General features: G+C 49.0%; 1 protein-coding gene across 10 annotated transcripts in view; it reads right to left on the reverse strand.

Moving 5' to 3' along the window:
• The window catches only part of ppfibp2b (PPFIA binding protein 2b), a 270248-nt gene that overhangs the window by 152460 nt on the left and 96773 nt on the right, over nt 1–21015 (reverse strand). Inside the window, exon 1 of one of the 10 annotated variants that reach the window (XM_067994230.1) lies at nt 1908–2147. The exons of the other annotated variants lie outside the window; for them this stretch is intronic. Within the exon in view, the coding sequence (XP_067850331.1) occupies nt 1908–1955 (48 nt within the window). The 5' untranslated portion in view covers nt 1956–2147. Of the gene's footprint in view, nt 1–1907; nt 2148–21015 lie in introns of those variants that run through there. 10 annotated transcript variants of the gene reach the window in all.

Consider the following 21015-nt stretch of genomic DNA (forward strand, 5'->3'; position numbering starts at 1 on the left):
AGAGGCCAGAGTTGAAGGAACGGGTAGTTTGGGGAGGGGAGGTGAGGGAAAGGGGAGGGCTTCAGGAGGTTACAGAGTTAGGAAGGGGCAAGATTCCCCCTGAATAGTTAGCTATTTTAACTATGATAACTATTAAAAAAAGTTCTGGGTCTTCCTTTAATACCCCCGAATGCTATCAATGTGGCATTTTTAATGATGCGAACAGAGAGACAATGGGTAGTCTACTTTCACCTCTGTAATATCGCCAGTCTCTGCCCCGGCCTCCCATCTTCCACCCTCCATAAACTTGAGCTCATCCAAAACTCTGCTGCCCCGTATCCTAACTCGCACCGAGTCCCGTTCACCCATCACCCACTGTGCTCGCTGACCTACGTTAGCTCCTGGTCCGGGAACGCCTCGAATTTAGAATTCTCATTGTTGTGTTCAAATCCCTCCATGGCCCCGTCCCTCCCTATACCTGCAACCCCCTCCAGCCCTGCAACCCTCCGAGATCTCTGCATTCCTCCAATTATGGCCTCTTGTGCATCCCGATTTCTTTCACCCCACCATTGGCGGCCGTGCCTTCAGCTACCTAGGCCCTAAGCTCTGGGATTCCCTCCCTGAACCTCTCTGCCTCTCTCTCCTCCTTTCAGATGCTCCTGTATCTAGGTTGACACTCCAAATGCAGTACTGAGGGAGTGCTGCACTGTCGGAGGTGCCGTCTTTCAGGTGAGACTTTAAGCCGGTCCCCATCTGCCCTCTCTGGTGGATGTAAAAGATCCCACGGCATTATTACGAAGAAAAGCAGGGCAGTTCTCCCCGGAGACCTGGTCAATATTTATCCCTCAACCAACATCACTGCAACAGATAATCTGGTCATTTTCACGTCGCTGTTTGTGGAAACCTTGCTGGCTGCCGGGTTTCCTACATTAGAATCATAGAAGTTTACAACATGGAAACAGGCCCTTCGGCCCAACATGTCCAGTTTATACCACTAAGCTAGTCCCAATTACAGCAGTGACTACATCTCAAAGGAACTTCATTGGCTGCAAAGCGCTTTGGGATGTCCTGAGGCCGAGAAAGGAGCTATATTAACGCAAGTCTGTCCGTCTTTCTTAAAACCTACCTCTTGGACCAAGCTTTTGGTCACCTGTCCTAATATCTCCTTGTGGGGCTCGATGCCAACTTTTGATTGATAATCGCTCCCGCGAAGAGCCTTGGGACGTCTCTCTACGTCAAAAGGCGCCACATAAATACAAGTTGGCGTCATTGTTGTGGTAAAGCGTCATGTGACGCACACGTAAACGCGCCATGAAACGCGTCCAAACGCGCCAACGAGCGTGTCCAAGCTGCAACACGTGACCGCAGTTTCTTGGGCGAGAAGGCGAACGGAGGGAACGAGACAAAGCTTTCAGGCATACCGTTATCCCCTGAGGATAACACAGGGCTCCAATAGTGCAGCAATGTTAGCTAATTCCCTGATCTGCTCTCTGGTGGGGTACAAAGGGGAAGGCCTTTCTCCCTGACCTTCTCGAGAAATCTTCATTTAAGGGCTTGTGACCCCACTGCTGTTTCTTTTTTTAAAAAAACGCGCGCGAAAAATTTAAAGCTTTCAAATAACTTTTAAAAGCGACTGTGAACGAGAAGACAAACACTGACACACAAAGAAACCACTAACTAGACATGATTGTATAACACAACTTAAAAGAACTTTCTTGCAAGGCAGGTTTCCGGGGAAGTCAAGCTCCTTAATGACATGCTTCAGAACAAGCAGACGAACAATTGCCTTTCAGAAGCCCACCAAATGTGAGGCGGAGAGGAGGGGACGTGGAGAGCGGGGGGGCCTTTAATTCACGACAAGCGTTGTCAAAACCTGCACAGATTTCTCGACTTCAAAAACACACAACTCCAGCACAAAAGCGGCTTACCCTTTTCAGCCATGTGAGATGTCTGTAAATATCAATCTCACCATCCATGCTATGAATCTGCTGCAGCCATTATCCCAGGGAGAGAGATGTTTACAGAGAGAGAGAGACGGAGGAGAAATCTTGGCAAAAAAAAAAAAGTGTAGCTCCTCTGCAGAGAACAGTCGCCGTGGATCTACGCTGAAAATGATTAGTGTTTCATCAATCCGATTCGGTTCATCCTCGTCTCAGAACAGACGGAAAACTGATGCGACGCACAACTGGATAAACCCAAAGCAGAATGTCTCGTCTCAAGTAGGTCCATAGAACATCTGGTTTGCAGCACAAAAATCGCAAACTTTAATGATAGGCTCTCACCGGTGAACTTGCTAAGGCATTGGGTTACGAAGGCAACAAACTCATTCTGGTCTCAACGTAATCTGATTCTTTTTTTTTGAGAAAACTGTTTGTCGTTAAAGCAGCAGTCTCATTTCTGCACCGATCAAGTGAGACAGGCTGACTGCTACCCGGCCTCAGCTATTTCCTGTCGTACTGGTAAGCCATCACACACCATAAGACACCCCTATCCAATCGCTCCCCCCACCCCGCCTCTTATTCCATTTCACTCAGGGCATTCGACTAAATGTTTACCGTTTTGCCCTGACAGCTTTCATTAACAAAAAAAAAAGGTGAGGAGCCACGTTCAGGAGACTGAGGGGGGTCCTTTAGCGAGGGAGAGTTCGCTCGCAAACATCTGGCGATTAATGGCTTTCAGCAACTTTCTCACCGGGCTGCTCTCTTTTCCAACCAGCCCGGGCGCTGCGCAGCTCTCCCGTTCCCCCGGTAACTGCGGATTCATTTTAAAGCCGCCAATGAAATTCAAGAAAGGTAATCCGCTTTAAGTGCCTCTCGGTGTCGACGAGCGGCAAAGACTCAGTTGGTGCCAGATCAGCATTTGCGATATTTAAGTGACGAGGGAAAAGTGGGAATATCCAGGCCGACACCCCCCCGCCCAGGTGCAGTACCGAGGGAGTGCCGCACTGTCGGAGGTGCCGGCTTTCAGATGAGACGTTAAACCGAGGCCCCGTCTGCCCTCTCGGGTGGACGTAAAAGATCCCACGGCCACTATTTTGAAGAAGAGCAGGGGAGTTCTCCCCAGTGTCCTGGGGCCAATATTTATCCCTCAACCAACATCACTAAAAAAGAAGTGACCTGGTCATTATCTCATTGCTGTTTGTGGGATCTTGCTGTGCGCAAACTGCCACGTTTCCGACATTACAACAGTGACTACACTTCAAAAGTACTTAAGAGGCTGTAAAGTGCTTTGGGACATCCTGAGGTCATGCAAGACGCTTTATAAAAAGGCAATTTTCTCTTTTTCTCTCTCTCTCTCTCTCTCTCTTTCTCAAAAGATGCTCAGACTTGTTCCTGTCAGGAGGCCTCAGCACTCAAACAGATTCCTGCTCATTTCAGCAACGGCAGCCCTTTCTATGCTGCTGGGCATTGCCACCGAGAGCCACGCCATTACAGGAACGTTAACATACACAAATCAATGCCAAGCCAAAGAGGGAGACATTAGGACGGGTCGAACTGGGTCAAAGTGTCCAGTTGGGGGGTGAGGGGGGATGTTGTAAAGTTCCAGAGATAAGGAGGTGCTCGGCCATGACGGGATTTAAACATGAAGATGAAAATGTTAAATTTAGGCACTGGGGGAAACCTGCAGCCAACGTAGGTCCCAGGAGCAGGGGTGATAGGTGAGCAGGACTTAGAGCAGGATAAGGTACGGGCAAAGTTTTGGATGAGCTGAAGTTTCCGGACGGTGAAACATAGGGACAGGAGGAGGCCATTCAGCCCCTCATGCCTGCTCCGCCATTTGATAAGATCATGGCTGATCTGTGATCTAACTCCATATACCTGCCTTTGGCCCATATCCCTTAATACCTTTGGTTGCCATAAAGCTATCTATCTCAGATTTAAATTTGGCAATTGAGCTAGTATCAATTGCCGTTTGCGGAAGAGAGTTCCAAACTTCTACCACCCTTTGTGTGTAGAAATGTTTTCTAATCTCGCTCCTGAAAGGTCTGGCTCTAATTTTTAGACTGTGCCCCCTACTCCTAGAATCCCCAACCAGCGGAAATAGTTTCTCTCTATCCACCCTATCCGTTCCCCTTAATATCTTATAAACTTCGATCAGATCACCCCTTAACCTTCGAAACTCCAGAGAATACAATCCCAATTTGTGTAATCTCTCCTCGTAACTTAACCCTTGAAGTCCGGGTATCATTCTAGTAAACCTACACTGCACTCCCTCCAAGGCCAATATGTCCTTCCGAAGGTGCGGTGCCCAGAACTGCTCACAGTACTCCAGGTGCGGTCTAACCAGGGTTTTGTATAGCTGCAGCATAACTTCTGCCCCCTTGTACTCCAGTCCTCCAGATATAAAGGCCAGCATTCCATTAGCCTTCTTGGAGGATGGGAGGCTGGCCGGGAGAGCATTGGAATAGACCACAAACTGGCAGTAGAGTTTTGTACATCTCCACATCCAGGTCAGTGGAGCACTGCTGGCCGTGCAGAGCTGGCAGATCCAGACGACGATACTTCCTGAAGGGATATGACCTGCTACGTTGGCCAGCATGTGCGAAGAGGTGTCCCAACATTCCCCGGGTCCTTTCCTGCCAGACATCGTGACGAGATAAGCTCGGATGGCCCAATTCATTGATGTCTTTATCCAGGGCTCCACGCAAGAAACTGCCCAGTTCAATTTAATCTATCCACATAGAACGCTCGAGCTTTGTGAAAAATCAGCCAAGTGACACTTTCTTTCAGTAAATAAATGAGAGGTGAAGCGTATAATTACAACACTGAGGCCTCGATATCACCAGGGAGGCGGGTTGGCAGCGGGGGGTCGACTGGGCGCGTGGGTAACCCGCCCTGTCAAATCGGTGGGTTCCCCATGCGATCGCAAGTAAATTGAAGCCACTTACCTTGGCTTCCGGGAAAGCTGCGCAGCGGGCGGACTGCGCACCCGCATCACAGGCCGTCAGCTGGAGGAGCCCTATTTAAAGGGGCAGTCCTCCAATGGCTGCTCCTGCAGCAAACAGCCAAAATTACAGCACGGAGCAGCCCAGGGGGAAGGCTGCTCCCAGGTTTAATGATGCCTCACTCCAGGTCTTACTGGATGGGGTGAGGAGGGGGAGGAGGGAGATCTTCTACCCGGCGGACGGGAGGAAGTGGCCCGCCTCTGCCACCAAGAAGGCCTGGCTCGAGGTGGCAGAGGAGGTCAGCAACACCAGCAACATCTCCCGCACCTGGATCCAGTGTAGGAAGTGCTTCAATGACCTAACCAGGTCAGTCAAAGCGAGCACACTTACTCATTCTCCTACACTCCGTCTTCCACATCACCGTCCCCACCCCACATCTCCTTCTGCACTGCCAACACTACTCTATCACATCACTCCTCACACCCACTCAAAGCTCATCCTCAACTTACCTGCTCTTACTCACCTCCCCAGCACTCATCCCACCACTACCACTCAACCCAATCCTCATACAATCTCATGGCTCCGTCTCATACTCACCCCTCTGATGCATCTCTTTCACGGTCACTCTCACCCAACCTGCCACTACCTGTGCTGCAGCCACGGGGGATGCATCACGTATGAGTAGCAGGAAGCGTAAGGCAAAGGTTTCGTGAGCACAAAGGGGACGCACAAGGGGGTTTGACGATTTTTATTTATATTTGATTTTGGTTCAGCTCACATCAAATATTATATTGTCACCACTACTGCCACGTCTTGGCCATTCTTGACTGGCTTGTGCAATAAGTCCCTTTCATGAGGTTCACCATGAGCACCCACCCATCGGGTCACCCGACAGTGGGTGTATGTGTAGTTCTACAACTATTTTGTGCAGGTGCCTGTGGTGCAGCACTGTGTTGAGGAGAACCACGTGGCGGAGGCGGATGGCATGCCTGGCAAGGCTGGTGATGTTGCTCGTCCTCGGATGGAGTGATGAATGCAGCCATGGCGACCCCCCACATTTAGCTACTTTTCAGACCCCCTCAAACTCACGGTGTGAGTTTGAGGGGGTCTGAAAAGTAGCTAAATGTGTTTGCACAGCAGAGTTTAGGGTATAAATTAATAATTTTGAGCGGAAAGACAAAGGTGTTGCAGCCAAAACTTTGTCTGAAGATTGGGGGAAGATTGGGTTTGTTTTCCTTGGAGCAGAGGAGGCTGAGGGGGGACATGATTGACGTGTACAAAATTATGAGGGGCATAGATAGGATGGATACTAAGGAGCTTTTTCCCTTCGTTGAGGGTTCTATAACAAGGGGACATAGATTCAAGGTAAAAGGCGGGAGGTTTAGAGGGGATTTGAGAAAGAACTTTTTCACCCAGAGGGTGGTTGGAGTCTGGAACTCACTGCCTGAGAGGGTTGTGGAGGCAGGAACCCTCACAACATTCAAGAAGCATTTGGATGAGCACTTGAAATGCCATAGCATACAAGGCTACGGACCAAATGCTGGAATATGGGATTAGATTAGACAGGGCTTGATGGCCGGCGCGGACACGATGGGCCGAAGGGCCTCTATCCGTGCTCTATAACTCTATGACACTAACCCTGTGCATCTCCCACTGGCTGCTGGCTGAAACACGTCTGCTCCAACAGGGAGTGTTTCCCACGGCATGGGAAACGCGCTGAGGATCCATGAAAATTGCACCCCTGCCAAAATCTCCACTCAATGAGGTCCGTCAAGTACCTCAACAAGGTCAGTAAGTAATTAAATTGTCACAAACCCATGAATTCAAAATGGTTCAGAAGTTTGGAATCAGATTCCCAGGCCCCCTTCATGAATCTGACACTATTGGTTATCAACTCGCATTTATATAGCGCCTTTAACGTAGTGAAACGTCCCAAGGTGCTTCACAGGAGCGTAATCAGACAAAATTTGACACCGGGCCACAAGAAGAGATATTAGGACAGGTGACCAAAAGCTTGGTCAAAGAGGTAGGTTTTAAGGAGCGTCTTAAAAGGGAGGGAGAGAGGCCGAGAGGTTTAGGGAGGGAATTCCAGAGCTTCGGGCCTGGGCAGCTGAAGGCACGGCCGCCAACGGTGGGGAGAAGGAAATCGGGGGATGCGCAAGAGGCCGGAATTGGAGGAGCGCAGAGATCTCGGAGGGTTGTAGGGCTGGAGGAGGTAACGGAGAAAGGAAGGTCATAAAATTTTAAATAAACACCCAACTGCTGTTCCTGACAAAGTTGGGAATAACACCGGTTATTTGGACTCTCCGAGAATGGAGTGGGCCTTGGTTCAAACAACATTTGCAGATACATCTTTGGAAGATGTCATGAATTCACACGTGTCAACTGTCAGCTGAACGCTGGTCCTGCCAAGTTGATGGAATGCCTCAGGAATTGTCTTTGATCTGCGCTTAAGTTTGCTTATAAACAGTCCCATCTGCAAGTAGCCCTCATTGCCATTGAGATGAATATAACGCTTTATATAATGTTAACTGTTTATTGGACTCCTGTGTCAGAATGAATTTATTCTGCAGCCTCATTCTATACGTCAGCCTTTGCTCAGTAGAAGGCTCATCTCATGGGTTCATAAGAACAAAAGAACATAAGAAATAGGAGCAGGAGGAGGCCAATCGGCCCCTCGAGCCTGCTCCGCCATTCAATAAGATCATGGCTGATCTGATCCTAATCTCAAATCTAAATTCATGTCCAATTTCCTGCCCGCTCCCCGTAACCCCTAATTCCCTTTACTTCGAGGAAACTGTCTATTTCTGTTTTAAATTTATTTAATGATGTAGCTTCCACAGCTTCCTGGGGCAGCAAATTCCACAGACCTACTACCCTCTGAGTGAAGAAGTTTCTCCTCATCTCAGTTTTGAAAGAGCAGCCCCTTATTCTAAGACTATGCCCCCTAGTTCCAGTGAACCCCACTCCAGAGACTTGAGCACATGATCTAGGCCGACACTCCAGTACAGCACTGAGGGAGAGCTGCACTGTCAGAGGTGCCGTCTTTTAAATGAGACGTTAAACCACGGTCCTGTCTGCCTTCTCAAGTGGACATCAAAGATCCCATGGCATTATTTCAGCAGGGGAGTTCTCCCTCGGTGCCCTGGCCAATATTTATCACTCAAGCAACATCACTAAAACAGATTATCTGCTCATTTATCACATTGCTGTTTGTGGGATCTTGCTGTGCGCAAATCGGCTGCTGCGATTCCTACATCACAACAGTAACTGCACTTCAAACGTACGTGCTGAGGTAGTGAAAGGCGCCATATAAATGCAAGTCTTTCTTTCTTCACACAGATGTCTGAAATCACGCACCATTTGTCGAGATCGTCACGGCTGATTTCGTAAATTAACTATTATTTTGACCTCCAACTAGTGAAGCAAATGAGGGACGACTGTGCTTTAGGGTTGCTGGTATTGTCGTGCTCTGCTGGCGAGCTGGCTGCACAGCAAAATATTATTTATAAACTGGAAGCTTATCCCCCTGAAGACAGCTTTGCTCGCGTGTCGGAGGAAAAGCAGATAACCGTCCAAGTATTGAGCAGGAGGCACAAACTGGAGATTTGCCTCGCTGTGTGTTCGGAGAATTGTACACGATCTTAAGGGTTCTATTTTTCAAACCGGAGATTTGGCCGACTTGGCAGAAAGGGTGAGCGAGTGGGGAATGCTGATTCACTGTTCTTTGTTATTTATATTAATGATTTGGATGAGAATTTAGGAGGCATGGTTAGTAAGTTTGCAGATGACACCAAGACTGGTGGCATTGTGGACAGTGAAGAAGGTTATCTAGGATTGCAACGGGATCTTGATAAATTGGGCCAGTGGGCCGATGAATGGCAGATGGAGTTTAATTTAGATAAATGTGAGGTGATGCATTTTGGTAGATCGAATCAGACCAGGACCTACTCCGTTAATGGTAGGGCGTTGGGGAGAGTTATAGAACAAAGAGATCTAGGAGTACAGGTTCATAGCTCCTTGAAAGTGGAGTCACAGGTGGATAGGGTGGTGAAGAAGGTATTCGGCATGCTTGGTTTCATTGGTCAGAACATTGAATACAGGAGTTGGGATGTCTTGTTGAAGTTGTACAAGACATTAGTAAGGCCACACTTGGAATACTGTGTACAGTTCTGGTCACCCTATTATAGAAAGGATATTATTAAACTAGAAAGAGTGCAGAAAAGATTTACTAGGATGCTACCGGGACTTGATGGTTTGACTTATAGGGAGAGGTTGGACAGGCTGAGACTTTTTTCCCTGGAGAGTAGGAGGTTTAGGGGTGATCTTATAGAAGTCTATAAAATAATGAGGGGCATAGATAAGGTAGATAGTCAAAATCTTTTCCCAAAGGTAGGGGAGTCTATAACGAGGGGGCATAGATTTAAGGTGAGAGGGGAGAGATACAAAAGGGTCCAGAGGGTCAATTTTTTCACTCAAAGGGTGGTGAGTGTCTGGAACGAGCTGCCAGAGGCAGTAGTAGAGGCGGGTACAATTTTGTCTTTTAAAAAGCATTTGGACAGTTACATGGGTAAGATGGGTATAGAGGGATATGGGCCAAGTGCAGGCAATTGGGACTAGCTTAGTGGTATAAACTGGGCGACATGGACATGTTGGGCCAAAGGGCCTGTTTCCATGTTGTAAACTTCTATGATTCTATGATTCTACTCAGGACCACGGCTCTTTTTGATATATATTAATGACCTGGACTTGGGTACGGAGGGTATAATTTCAAAGTTTGCAGATGACATGAAACTCGGTATTGTAGGAAACAGTGAGGAGGATAGTAACAGACTTCAGGAGGACATGGACAGACTGGTGAGACGGGCGGACACATGGCAGATGAAATTTAAACGCAGAGAAGTGTGAAGCGATGGATTTTGGTAGGAAGAATGAGGAGAGGTAATATAAAATAAATGGAACAATTTTAAAGGGGGTGCAGGAAGAGAGAGACCTGGGGGTTCACATACACAAATCTTTGGAGGTGGCAGGACAAGTTGAGAAGGCTGTTAAAAAGCATATGGAATCCTGGACTTTATACATAGAGTACAAAAGCAAGGAAATTATGTTAAACCTTTACAAAACACTGGTTAGGCCTCAGCTGGAGTATTGTGTCCAATTCTGGGCACCGCACTTTAGGAAGGATGTCAAGGCCTTGGAGAGGGTGCAGAGGAGATTTACTAGAATGGTACCAGGGATGAGGGACTTCAGTTATGTGGAGAGACTGGAGAAGCTGGGATTGTTCTCCAAAGAGCAGAGAAGGTTCGGGGGAGATTTAATCGAGATGTTCAAAATCATGAACGGTTTTGATAGAGCAAATAGGGAGAAACTGTTTCCAGTGGCAGAAGGGTTGGTAACCAGAGGACACGGATTTAAGGTGATCGACAAAAGAGCCAGAGATGACCTGAGAAAATATTTTTTTTACGCGGCGAGTTGTTCTGATCTGGAATGCGCTGCCTGAAAGGGCGGTGGAAGCAGATTCAATAGTAACTTTCAAAAGGGAATTGGATAAACAAAATTTACAGGGCTGTAGGGAAAGAGCAGAGGGATGGGACCAATTGGAAAGCTCTTTCAAAGAACCAGCACAGGCATGATAGGCCGAATGGCCTTCTCCTGTGCTGTACCTACTATGATACTATGACTTAGCCAGGTCCAAACACTGGGCCGGGAACCCCCACAGGCCTGGAGGCCAAAGACCGATGAAAGAGGTTCCCGGGAGCAAAATGGAGGCAGTCTTGCAACACCATGTTGGCTGACCTCAAAATGATTGGAGGGGGGGTGGTGGGGAGTTCATGGCCCCGCCCCCCCTCCTGATCAAACCCAAATTGTTGTGTACGGTCTTTCTTCACAGAGCGTTGTGAGATCGTGGAATGCTTCGCTGCAGGCAATAGTTGAGCCAAGGAATCCTTTAATGAAAGAGTGATTAGATATTTGAAGCAGAGAGGAAAATACAGGGCTATGGGGAGAGAGCGGGGCAGTGGGATTATTATGGGATTGATACAGGGCGATGGGGAGAGAGCGGGTCAGTGGGATTAGTTTGGGATTGATACAGGGCTATGGGGAGAGAGCGGGGCAGTGGGATTAGTTTGGGATTGATACAGGGCTATGGGGAGAGAGCGGGGCAGTGGGATTAGTTTGGGATTGATACAGGGCTATGGGGAGAGAGCGGGGCAGTGGGATTAGTTTGGGATTGATACAGGGCGATGGGGAGAGAGCGGGGCAGTGGGATTAGTTTGGGATTGATACAGGGCGATGGGGAGAGAGCGGGGCAGTGGGATTAGTTTGGGATTGATACAGGGCTATGGGGAGAGAGCGGGGCAGTGGGATTAGTTTGGGGATTGATACAGGGCTATGGGGAGAGAGTGGGGCAGTGGGATTAGTTTGGGATTGATACAGGGCTATGGGGAGAGAGCGGGGCAGTGGGATTAGTTTGGGATTGATACAGGGCTATGGGGAGAGAGTGGGGCAGTGGGATTAGTTTGGGATTGATACAGGGCTATGGGGAGAGAGCGGGGCAGTGGGATTAGTTTGGGATTGATACAGGGCTATGGGGAGAGAGTGGGGCAGTGGGATTAGTTTGGGATTGATACAGGGCTATGGGGAGAGAGCGGGGCAGTGGGATTAGTTTGGGATTGATACAGGTCTATGGGGAGAGAGCGGGGCAGTGGGATTAGTTTGGGATTGATACAGGGCTATGGGGAGAGAGTGGGGCAGTGGGATTAGTTTGGGATTGATACAGGGCGATGGGGAGAGAGCGGGGCAGTGGGATTAGTTTGGGATTGATACAGGGCGATGGGGAGAGAGCGGGGCAGTGGGATTATTATGGGATTGATAGAGGGCGATGGGGAGAGAGCGGGGCAGTGGGATTATTATGGGATTGATACAGGGCGATGGGGAGAGAGTGGGGCAGTGGGATTATTATGGGATTGATAGAGGGCGATGGGGAGAGAGCGGGGCAGTGGGATTATTATGGGATTGATACAGGGCGATGGGGAGAGAGTGGGGCAGTGGGATTAGTTTGGGATTGATACAGGGCTATGGGGGGAGAGAGGAGCAGTGGGATTAGTTTGGGATTGATACAGGGCTATGGGGGAGAGAGCGGGGCAGTGGGATTAGTTTGGGATTGATACAGGGCGATGGGGAGAGAGCGGGGCAGTGGGATTAGTTTGGGATTGATACAGGGCGATGGGGAGAGAGTGGGGCAGTGGGATTAGTTTGGGATTGATACAGGGCTATGAGGAGAGAGCGGGGCAGTGGGATTAGTTTAGGATTGATACAGGGCGATGGGGAGAGAGCGGGGCAGTGGGATTAGTTTGGGATTGATACAGGGCTATGGGGGAGAGAGAGGAGCAGTGGGATTAGTTTGGGATTGATACAGGGCTATGGGGAGAGAGTGGGGCTGTGGGATTAGTTTGGGATTGATACAGGGCTATGGGGGGAGAGAGGAGCAGTGGGATTAGTTTGGGATTGATACAGGGCTATGGGGGAGAGAGCGGGGCAGTGGGATTAGTTTGGGATTGATACAGGGCGATGGGGAGAGAGCGGGGCAGTGGGATTAGTTTGGGATTGATACAGGGCTATGGGGAGAGAGCGGGGCAGTGGGATTAGTTTGGGATTGATACAGGGCTATGGGGAGAGAGCGGGGCAGTGGGATTAGTTTGGGATTAATACAGGGCTATGGGGAGAGAGCGGGGCAGTGGGATTAGTTTGGGATTGATACAGGGCTATGGGGAGAGAGTGGGGCAGTGGGATTAGTTTGGGATTGATACAGGGCGATGGGGAGAGAGTGGGGCAGTGGGATTAGTTTGGGATTGATACAGGGCTATGGGGAGAGAGCGGGGCAGTGGGATTAGTTTGGGATTGATACAGGGCTATGGGGAGAGAGCGGGGCAGTGGGATTAGTTTGGGATTGATACAGGGCTATGGGGGGAGAGTGGGGCAGTGGGATTAGTTTGGGATTGATACAGGGCTATGGGGAGAGAGCGGGGCAGTGGGATTAGTTTGGGATTGATACAGGGCTATGGGGAGAGAGCGGGGCAGTGGGATTAGTTTGGGATTGATACAGGTCGATGGGGAGAGAGCGGGGCAGTGGGATTAGTTTGGGATTGATACAGGGATATGGGGGAGAGCGGGGCAGTGGGATTAGTTTGGGAGTGATACAGGGCTATGGGGGAGAGAGAGGAGCAGTGGGATTAGTTTGGGATTGATACAGGTCTATGGGGAGAGAGCGGGGCAGTGGGATTAGTTTGGGAGTGATACAGGGCTATGGGGGAGAGAGCGGGGCAGTGGGATTAGTTTGGGATTGATACAGGTCTATGGGGAGAGAGCGGGGCAGTGGGATTAGTTTGGGATTGATACAGGGCGATGGGGAGAGAGCGGGGCAGTGGGATTATTATGGGATTGATACAGGGCGATGGGGAGAGAGCGGGGCAGTGGGATTAGTTTGGGATTGATACAGGGCTATGGGGAGAGAGTGGGGCAGTGGGATTAGTTTGGGATTGATACAGGGCTATGGGGAGAGAGCGGGGCAGTGGGATTAGTTTGGGATTGATACAGGTCTATGGGGAGAGAGCGGGGCAGTGGGATTAGTTTGGGATTGATACAGGTCTATGGGGAGAGAGCGGGGCAGTGGGATTAGTTTGGGATTGATACAGGGCTATGGGGAGAGAGTGGGGCAGTGGGATTAGTTTGGGATTGATACAGGGCGATGGGGAGAGAGCGGGGCAGTGGGATTAGTTTGGGATTGATACAGGGCGATGGGGAGAGAGCGGGGCAGTGGGATTATTATGGGATTGATAGAGGGCGATGGGGAGAGAGCGGGGCAGTGGGATTATTATGGGATTGATACAGGGCGATGGGGAGAGAGTGGGGCAGTGGGATTATTATGGGATTGATAGAGGGCGATGGGGAGAGAGCGGGGCAGTGGGATTATTATGGGATTGATACAGGGCGATGGGGAGAGAGTGGGGCAGTGGGATTAGTTTGGGATTGATACAGGGCTATGGGGGGAGAGAGGAGCAGTGGGATTAGTTTGGGATTGATACAGGGCTATGGGGGAGAGAGCGGGGCAGTGGGATTAGTTTGGGATTGATACAGGGCGATGGGGAGAGAGCGGGGCAGTGGGATTAGTTTGGGATTGATACAGGGCGATGGGGAGAGAGTGGGGCAGTGGGATTAGTTTGGGATTGATACAGGGCTATGAGGAGAGAGCGGGGCAGTGGGATTAGTTTAGGATTGATACAGGGCGATGGGGAGAGAGCGGGGCAGTGGGATTAGTTTGGGATTGATACAGGGCTATGGGGGAGAGAGAGGAGCAGTGGGATTAGTTTGGGATTGATACAGGGCTATGGGGAGAGAGTGGGGCAGTGGGATTAGTTTGGGATTGATACAGGGCTATGGGGGGAGAGAGGAGCAGTGGGATTAGTTTGGGATTGATACAGGGCTATGGTGGAGAGAGCGGGGCAGTGGGATTAGTTTGGGATTGATACAGGGCGATGGGGAGAGAGCGGGGCAGTGGGATTAGTTTGGGATTGATACAGGGCTATGGGGAGAGAGCGGGGCAGTGGGATTAGTTTGGGATTGATACAGGGCTATGGGGAGAGAGCGGGGCAGTGGGATTAGTTTGGGATTAATACAGGGCTATGGGGAGAGAGCGGGGCAGTGGGATTAGTTTGGGAGTGATACAGGGCTATGGGGGAGAGAGAGGAGCAGTGGGATTAGTTTGGGATTGATACAGGGCTACGGGGGGAGAGAGAGGAGCAGTGGGATTAGTTTGGGATTGATACAGGGCTATGGGGGAGAGAGAGGAGCAGTGGGATTAGTTTGGGATTGATACAGGGCTACGGGGGGAGAGAGAGGAGCAGTGGGATTAGTTTGGGATTGATGCAGGGCTATGGGGGAGAGAGAGGAGCAGTGGGATTAGTTTGGGATTGATACAGGGATACGGGGGGAGAGAGAGGAGCAGTGGGATTAGTTTGGGAGTGATGCAGGGCTATGGGGGAGAGAGCGGGGCAGTGGGATTAGTTTGGGATTGATACAGGGCTACGGGGGGAGAGAGAGGAGCAGTGGGATTAGTTTGGGATTGATACAGGGCTATGGGGGAGAGAGAGGAGCAGTGGGATTAGTTTGGGATTGATACAGGACTATGGGGAGAGAGAGGAGCAGTGGGATTAGTTTGGGATTGATACAGGGCTATGGGGAGAGAGCGGGGCAGTGGGATTAGTTTGGGATTGATACAGGGCTACGGGGGGAGAGAGAGGAGCAGTGGGATTAGTTTGGGATTGATACAGGGCTATGGGGGAGAGAGAGGAGCAGTGGGATTAGTTTGGGATTGATCCAGGGCTATGGGGAGAGAGCGGGGTAGTGGGATTAGTTTGGGATTGATACAGGGCTATGGGGAGAGAGTGGGGCAGTGGGATTAGTTTGGGATTGATACAGGGCTATGGGGAGAGAGCGGGGTAGTGGGATTAGTTTGGGATTGATACAGGGCTATGGGGAGAGAGTGGGGCAGTGGGATTAGTTTGGGATTGATACAGGGCTATGGGGGAGAGAGCGGGGCAGTGGGATTAGTTTGGGACTGATACAGGGCTATGGGGGGAGAGAGCGGGGCAGTGGGATTAGTTTGGGACTGATACAGGGCTATGGGGGGAGAGAGCGGGGCAGTGGGATTAGTTTGGGACTGATACAGAGCTATGGGGGAGGGAGCGGGGCAGTGGGATTAGTTTGGGGATTGATACAGGGCTGTGGGGGGAGAGAGAGGAGCAGTGGGATTAGTTTGGGACTGATACAGGTCTATGGGGAGAGAGCGGGGCAGTAGGATTATTATGGGATTGATACAGGGCTATGGGGGAGAGAGCGGGGCAGTGGGATTAGTTTGGGACTGATACAGGGCTATGGGGGGAGAGAGAGGAGCAGTGGGATTAGTTTGGGACTGATACAGAGCTATGGGGGGAGAGAGGAGCAGTGGGATTAGTTTGGGGACTGATACAGAGCTATGGGGGGAGAGAGGAGCAGTGGGATTAGTTTGGGACTGATACAGAGCTATGGGGAGGGGGGGAGAGAGAGGAGCAGTGGGATTAGTTTGGGAGTGATATAACAGAGAGGGAGGGCAGACACAATGGGCTCCTTTTTGTGCTGTGAAACGTCTCTGGTTCTATACGGCATTTAAATGCAAGTTGTTTTACGATGGTATTTGCATTCTGTGCTGTCCCAGAAACACTAAAACGCCTCAGTTAGTTGGAACTTAAGAGACAGATGGAGGAGGTACTTATGAATATATTTTTAAGGGATATAAAATCCAAAATAAGGCTTTAAATAAAAATGATTCATGATTATATGATTAAATTTCAACACTAAATTGTCTTTTGTGGCTTTTAAAGGATTCATTGAAGTTTTTACTTGAAGGGCCTCAGCTTCTCCCAACAAACCGAGCTTGGATTTGATAAATATTAGGAAGGGATTGTCATATCCCTCCATGGCCCTCGCCCCTCCCTATCTCTGGAACCTCCTCCAGCCCCGACAAGCCTCCGAGATCTCTGCGCTCCTCCAATTCCGGCCTCTTGCGCAGCCCCGATTTTCATCGCTCCACCATTGGCGGCCGTGCCTTCAGCTGCCTAGTCCCTAAGCTCTGGAATTCCCTCCCTAAACCTCTCCGCCTCTCTCCTCTTTTAAGGATGCTCTTTAAAACCCACCTCTTTGACCACCTGCCCTAATATCTATTTATGTTACTCGGTGTCAATTTTTGTCTGACGGCCGCCTGTGAACCGCACTGGGACGTGTCGCTACGTTAAAAGGCGCTATACAAATGCGAGGTGTGATTGACTGCTTTCTAGGTGGTAATTGCTTCAACGCGGAATGGAATACAAGACACTATCAAATACAAAGGCACTTTCCTGTTTTAACTGCTTGTCTTGAAGGGTTAGGAACGTAGGAACAGGAGTAGGCCATTCAGCCCCTCGTGTCTGCTCCGCCATTTGATAAGATCATGGCTGATCTGCGATCTAACTCCATATACCTGCCTTTGGCCCATATCCCTTAATACCTTTGGTTGCCAAAAAGCTATCTATCTCACATTTAAGTTTAGCAATTGAGCTAGTATCAATTGCCGTTTGCGGAAGAGAGTTCCAAACTTCTACCACCCTTTGTGTGTCAAAATGTTTTCTAATCTCACTCCTGAAAGGTCTGGCTCTAATTTTTAGACTGTGCCCCCTACTCCTAGAATCCCCAACCAGCGGAAATAGTTTCTCTCTATCCACCCTATCCGTTCCCCTTAATATCTTATAAACTTCGATCAGATCACCCCTTAACCTTCGAAACTCCAGAGAATACAACCCCAATTTGTGTAATCTCTCCTCGTAACTTAACCCTTGAAGTCCGGGTATCATTCCAGTAAACCTACGCTGCACTCCCTCCAAGGCCAATATGTCCTTCCGAAGGTGCGGTGCCCAGAACTGCTCACAGTACTCCAGGTGCGGTCTAACCAGGGTTTTGTATAGCTGCAGCATAACTTCTGCCCCCTTGTACTCCAGTCCTCTCGATATAAAGGCCAGCATTCAATTAGCCTTATTGATTATTTTCTGTTTTCCTGATCCAGTTGTTAGCATTGTGCAATCCATAATTTCATGAAATATTTTTCTGAAAGCTATGTGTTTCACCCTAGTTATCTAGTTTATCAAAACAACACTTACTTCTGTGACACGGGGAATAAATTCTTGAGCAAGCTATGTTTACATTTAACAGATTCTCCTTTTCCTTGTAAATATTTGAACTGTATTTTTAAATGTGGTTCAGTTGGGAGAACTCTTTCCTCTGGAGTCAGAAGATCATGGGTTCAATCCTCGTTGCGGGACTGAACACATAATCCAGGCTGACATTCCAGTGCAGCACTGGACGACTGAGGGTGTGCTGCACTGTTGGAGGTGCCGTCTGTCCAACGTGACGTTAAATCAAGGCCCTGTCTGCCCTCTGATGTAAAAGATCCAATGGCACAATTTCTAAGAGTAGGGGGGAGTTCTCCCTGGTGTCCTGGCCAATATTGATCGGTCAGCCAACATCGCTAAAACAGATTATCTGCTCATTTATCACATTGCTGTTCGTGGGATCTTGCTGTGCGCAAATTGGCTGCCGCAATTCCCACATTACAACGGTGACTACACTTCGAAAGTAATTCACGGGCTGTGAGACGCTTTGGGACATCCTGAGTATGTGAAAGGTGCTATATAAATGCAGCTTCTTTCTTTTCCACACTACTAGTGGCCTCGTCTGCTGCAGGTTTGGTGCTCGCTGTGGAAAAGGTGGGATATTTGGATCTCAGTTATGTCGTGTCGAGCCCTCGCTCTGTTATCAGACGCTCGATGAGCCCAAATCGGCCCAGAATTTTTTTTTTTATTCGTTCATGGGATGTGGGCGTCGCTGGCGAGGCCAGCATTTATTGCCCATCCCTAATTGCCCCTTGAAAAGGTGGTGGTGAGCCGCCTTCTTGAACCGCTGCAGTCCGTGTGGTGAAGGTTCTCCCACAGTGCTGTTAGGAAGGGAGTTCCAGGATTTTGACCCAACGACGATGAAGGAGGCTCGCCGTTATTAACGTGTAAACCATCCAGCGACTTGCGGTGAGGAAGAGACACCCCATGAATTGCGAATCGCCACAAGGCGCTTTACGATTTGCGCCGCTGTCGTTAGCCTCCCAAAAACGGCCTCTCGCCCTCTACCTCCCCGTGTGTTTCATGAAGTTGCTGAATGCACATTAATTACCCATTAAACGCGCCACAGCGGATGTCCAAAGGGACTTAGGGGTTCAGGTACATCGATCATTGAAGTGTCACGAACAGGTGCAGAAAATAGTCAATAAGGCTCATGGAATGCTGGCCTTTATATCTCGAGGACTGGAGTACAAGGGGGCAGAAGTTATGCTGCAGCTATAAAAAACCCTGGTTAGACCGCACCTGGAGTACTGTGAGCAGTTCTGGGCACCGCACCTTCGGAAGGACATATTGGCCTTGGAGGGAGTGCAGCGTAGGTTTACTAGAATGATACCCGAACTTCAAGGGTTAAGTTACGAGGAGAGATTACACAAATTGGGGTTGTATTCTGTGGAGTTTCGAAGGTTAAGGGGTGATCTGATCGAAGTTTATAAGATATTAAGGGGAACGGATAGGGTGGATAGAGAGAAACTATTTCCGCTGGTTGGGGATTCTAGGAGTAGGGGGCACAGTCTAAAAATTAGAGCCAGACCTTTCAGGAGCGAGATTAGAAAACATTTCTACACGCAAAGGGTGGTAGAAGTTTGGAACTCTCTTCCGCAAACGGCAATTGATACTAGCTCAATTGCTAAACTTAAATGTGAGATAGATAGCTTTTTGGCAACCAAAGGTATTAAGGGATATGGGCCAAAGGCAGGTATATGGAGTTAGATCACAGATCAGCCATGATCTTATCAAATGGCGGAGCAGGCACGAGGGGCTGAATGGCCTACTCCTGTTCCTATGCTCCTCGAAAGTTAAGTCTACTAATTAACAGCGTAAGTACTCTTTTAACGATGTGATGATTGTTAATGACTACCAATCAATCTTTCTTGCCCAGAAAATGAACAATTAAATCCACGGAGTTTCATTTCTTGAGGTAGTGAATTGTTGGAGATTTTAAAAATGCCAATTTTTTTTTTCAATTTACTTTTCCGCCTTTTCTTTCTCTCTCCAAACCCAATCTTTCTTCCCCTCTCTTTATTTCTCTTTCTGTACTTGATTTGACCCTAATCCAGCCCATTTCCGTCCGTGCCGTTCCTCTGTTTCTTTCTGAATGTCTTTGTAGACTGTTGGTCCCGTCGTTCACGATAAGGTCCCAGGTGCCTGTTGCCCTGCTATCAGCTCGCAATTCCAGCAACTTTGCGGGCAAACAATTTTTGCCCTGAAGGTTGCGGGAAGAAGCCTCACTGATGGGGCGCGTCGCGAGATGCCCCACTCCAGCAAAATAAGAAATAGGAGCAGGAGTAGGCCAATCGGCCCCTCGAGCCTGCTCCGCCATTCAATAAGATCATGGCTGATCTGATCCTAACCTCAAATCTAAATTCATGTCCAATTTCCTGCCCGCTCCCCGTAACCCCTAATTCCCTTTACTTCGAGGAAACTGTCTATTTCTGTTTTAAATTTATTTCATGATGTAGCTTCCTGGGGCAGCAAATTCCACAGACCTACTACCCTCTGAGTGAAGAAGTTTCTCCTCATCTCAGTTTTGAAAGAGCAGCCCCTTATTCTAAGATTATGCCCCCTAGTTCTAGTTTCACCCATCCTTGGGAACATCCTTACCGCATCCACCCGATCAAGCCCCTTCACAATCTTATATGTTTCAATAAGATCGCCTCTCATTCTTCTGAACTCCAATGAGTGGAGTCCCAATCTACTCAACCTCTCCTCATATGTCCGCCCCCTCATCCCCGGGATTAGCCGAGTGAACCTTCTTTGTACTGCCTCGAGAGCAAGTATGTCTTTTCTTAAGTATGGAGACCAAAACTGTATGCCGATACTGCGTTATCTTATTTAAGAAAAAAAACAGGACGAATTAAGAGAGAACATTTTAACAGCGACTTTGTGTGTGCTCAGAGCAAAAAGCTGAGTGTGTTTCGTCCAGTCGTCACAGTGACGTCTACCACGCTGGCCTGAGGGAAGGCTGCGCTATATTTAAATCACCGATGGATAGATGGAGCGGGCTGCAGATTGTTTACGATTGAAAACAGTTCTGGCAGCTGTTATGTCAATCTGGGGGCCTCTCAACAACCATTCAAACCTGTAGTCACAGGAGTGGCTGAATCTGCACTTCTAACAGCGGGACGCAATCCAAGTTTACAAGTTAAAAAAAAAAAGACAAATCCACCTGTCAAAAGTTTCATTCTGCCTGCGTACTTGTCGAATTGTGCTCCCAGGCAGGCGATTCCACCTTGGACCGTCACTATATTTAAAAGGGAGTTGAAAGCATCACTTATAGTACGGGGTTACTTCAAACCAAAATCGACAAACTCAACTGTGTTCACAGAGGTGAACCTTTCTTTTTCTGCTCCTCTGAGCAACGTAACACCAACGTTAAATAGATTTACTTGTTTAATAGACTTGAGTTGTTTTAAA

This window comes from Heptranchias perlo, chromosome 12, assembly GCF_035084215.1.
Source record: "Heptranchias perlo isolate sHepPer1 chromosome 12, sHepPer1.hap1, whole genome shotgun sequence".
In the NCBI taxonomy this organism is placed as follows: domain Eukaryota; kingdom Metazoa; phylum Chordata; class Chondrichthyes; order Hexanchiformes; family Hexanchidae; genus Heptranchias; species Heptranchias perlo.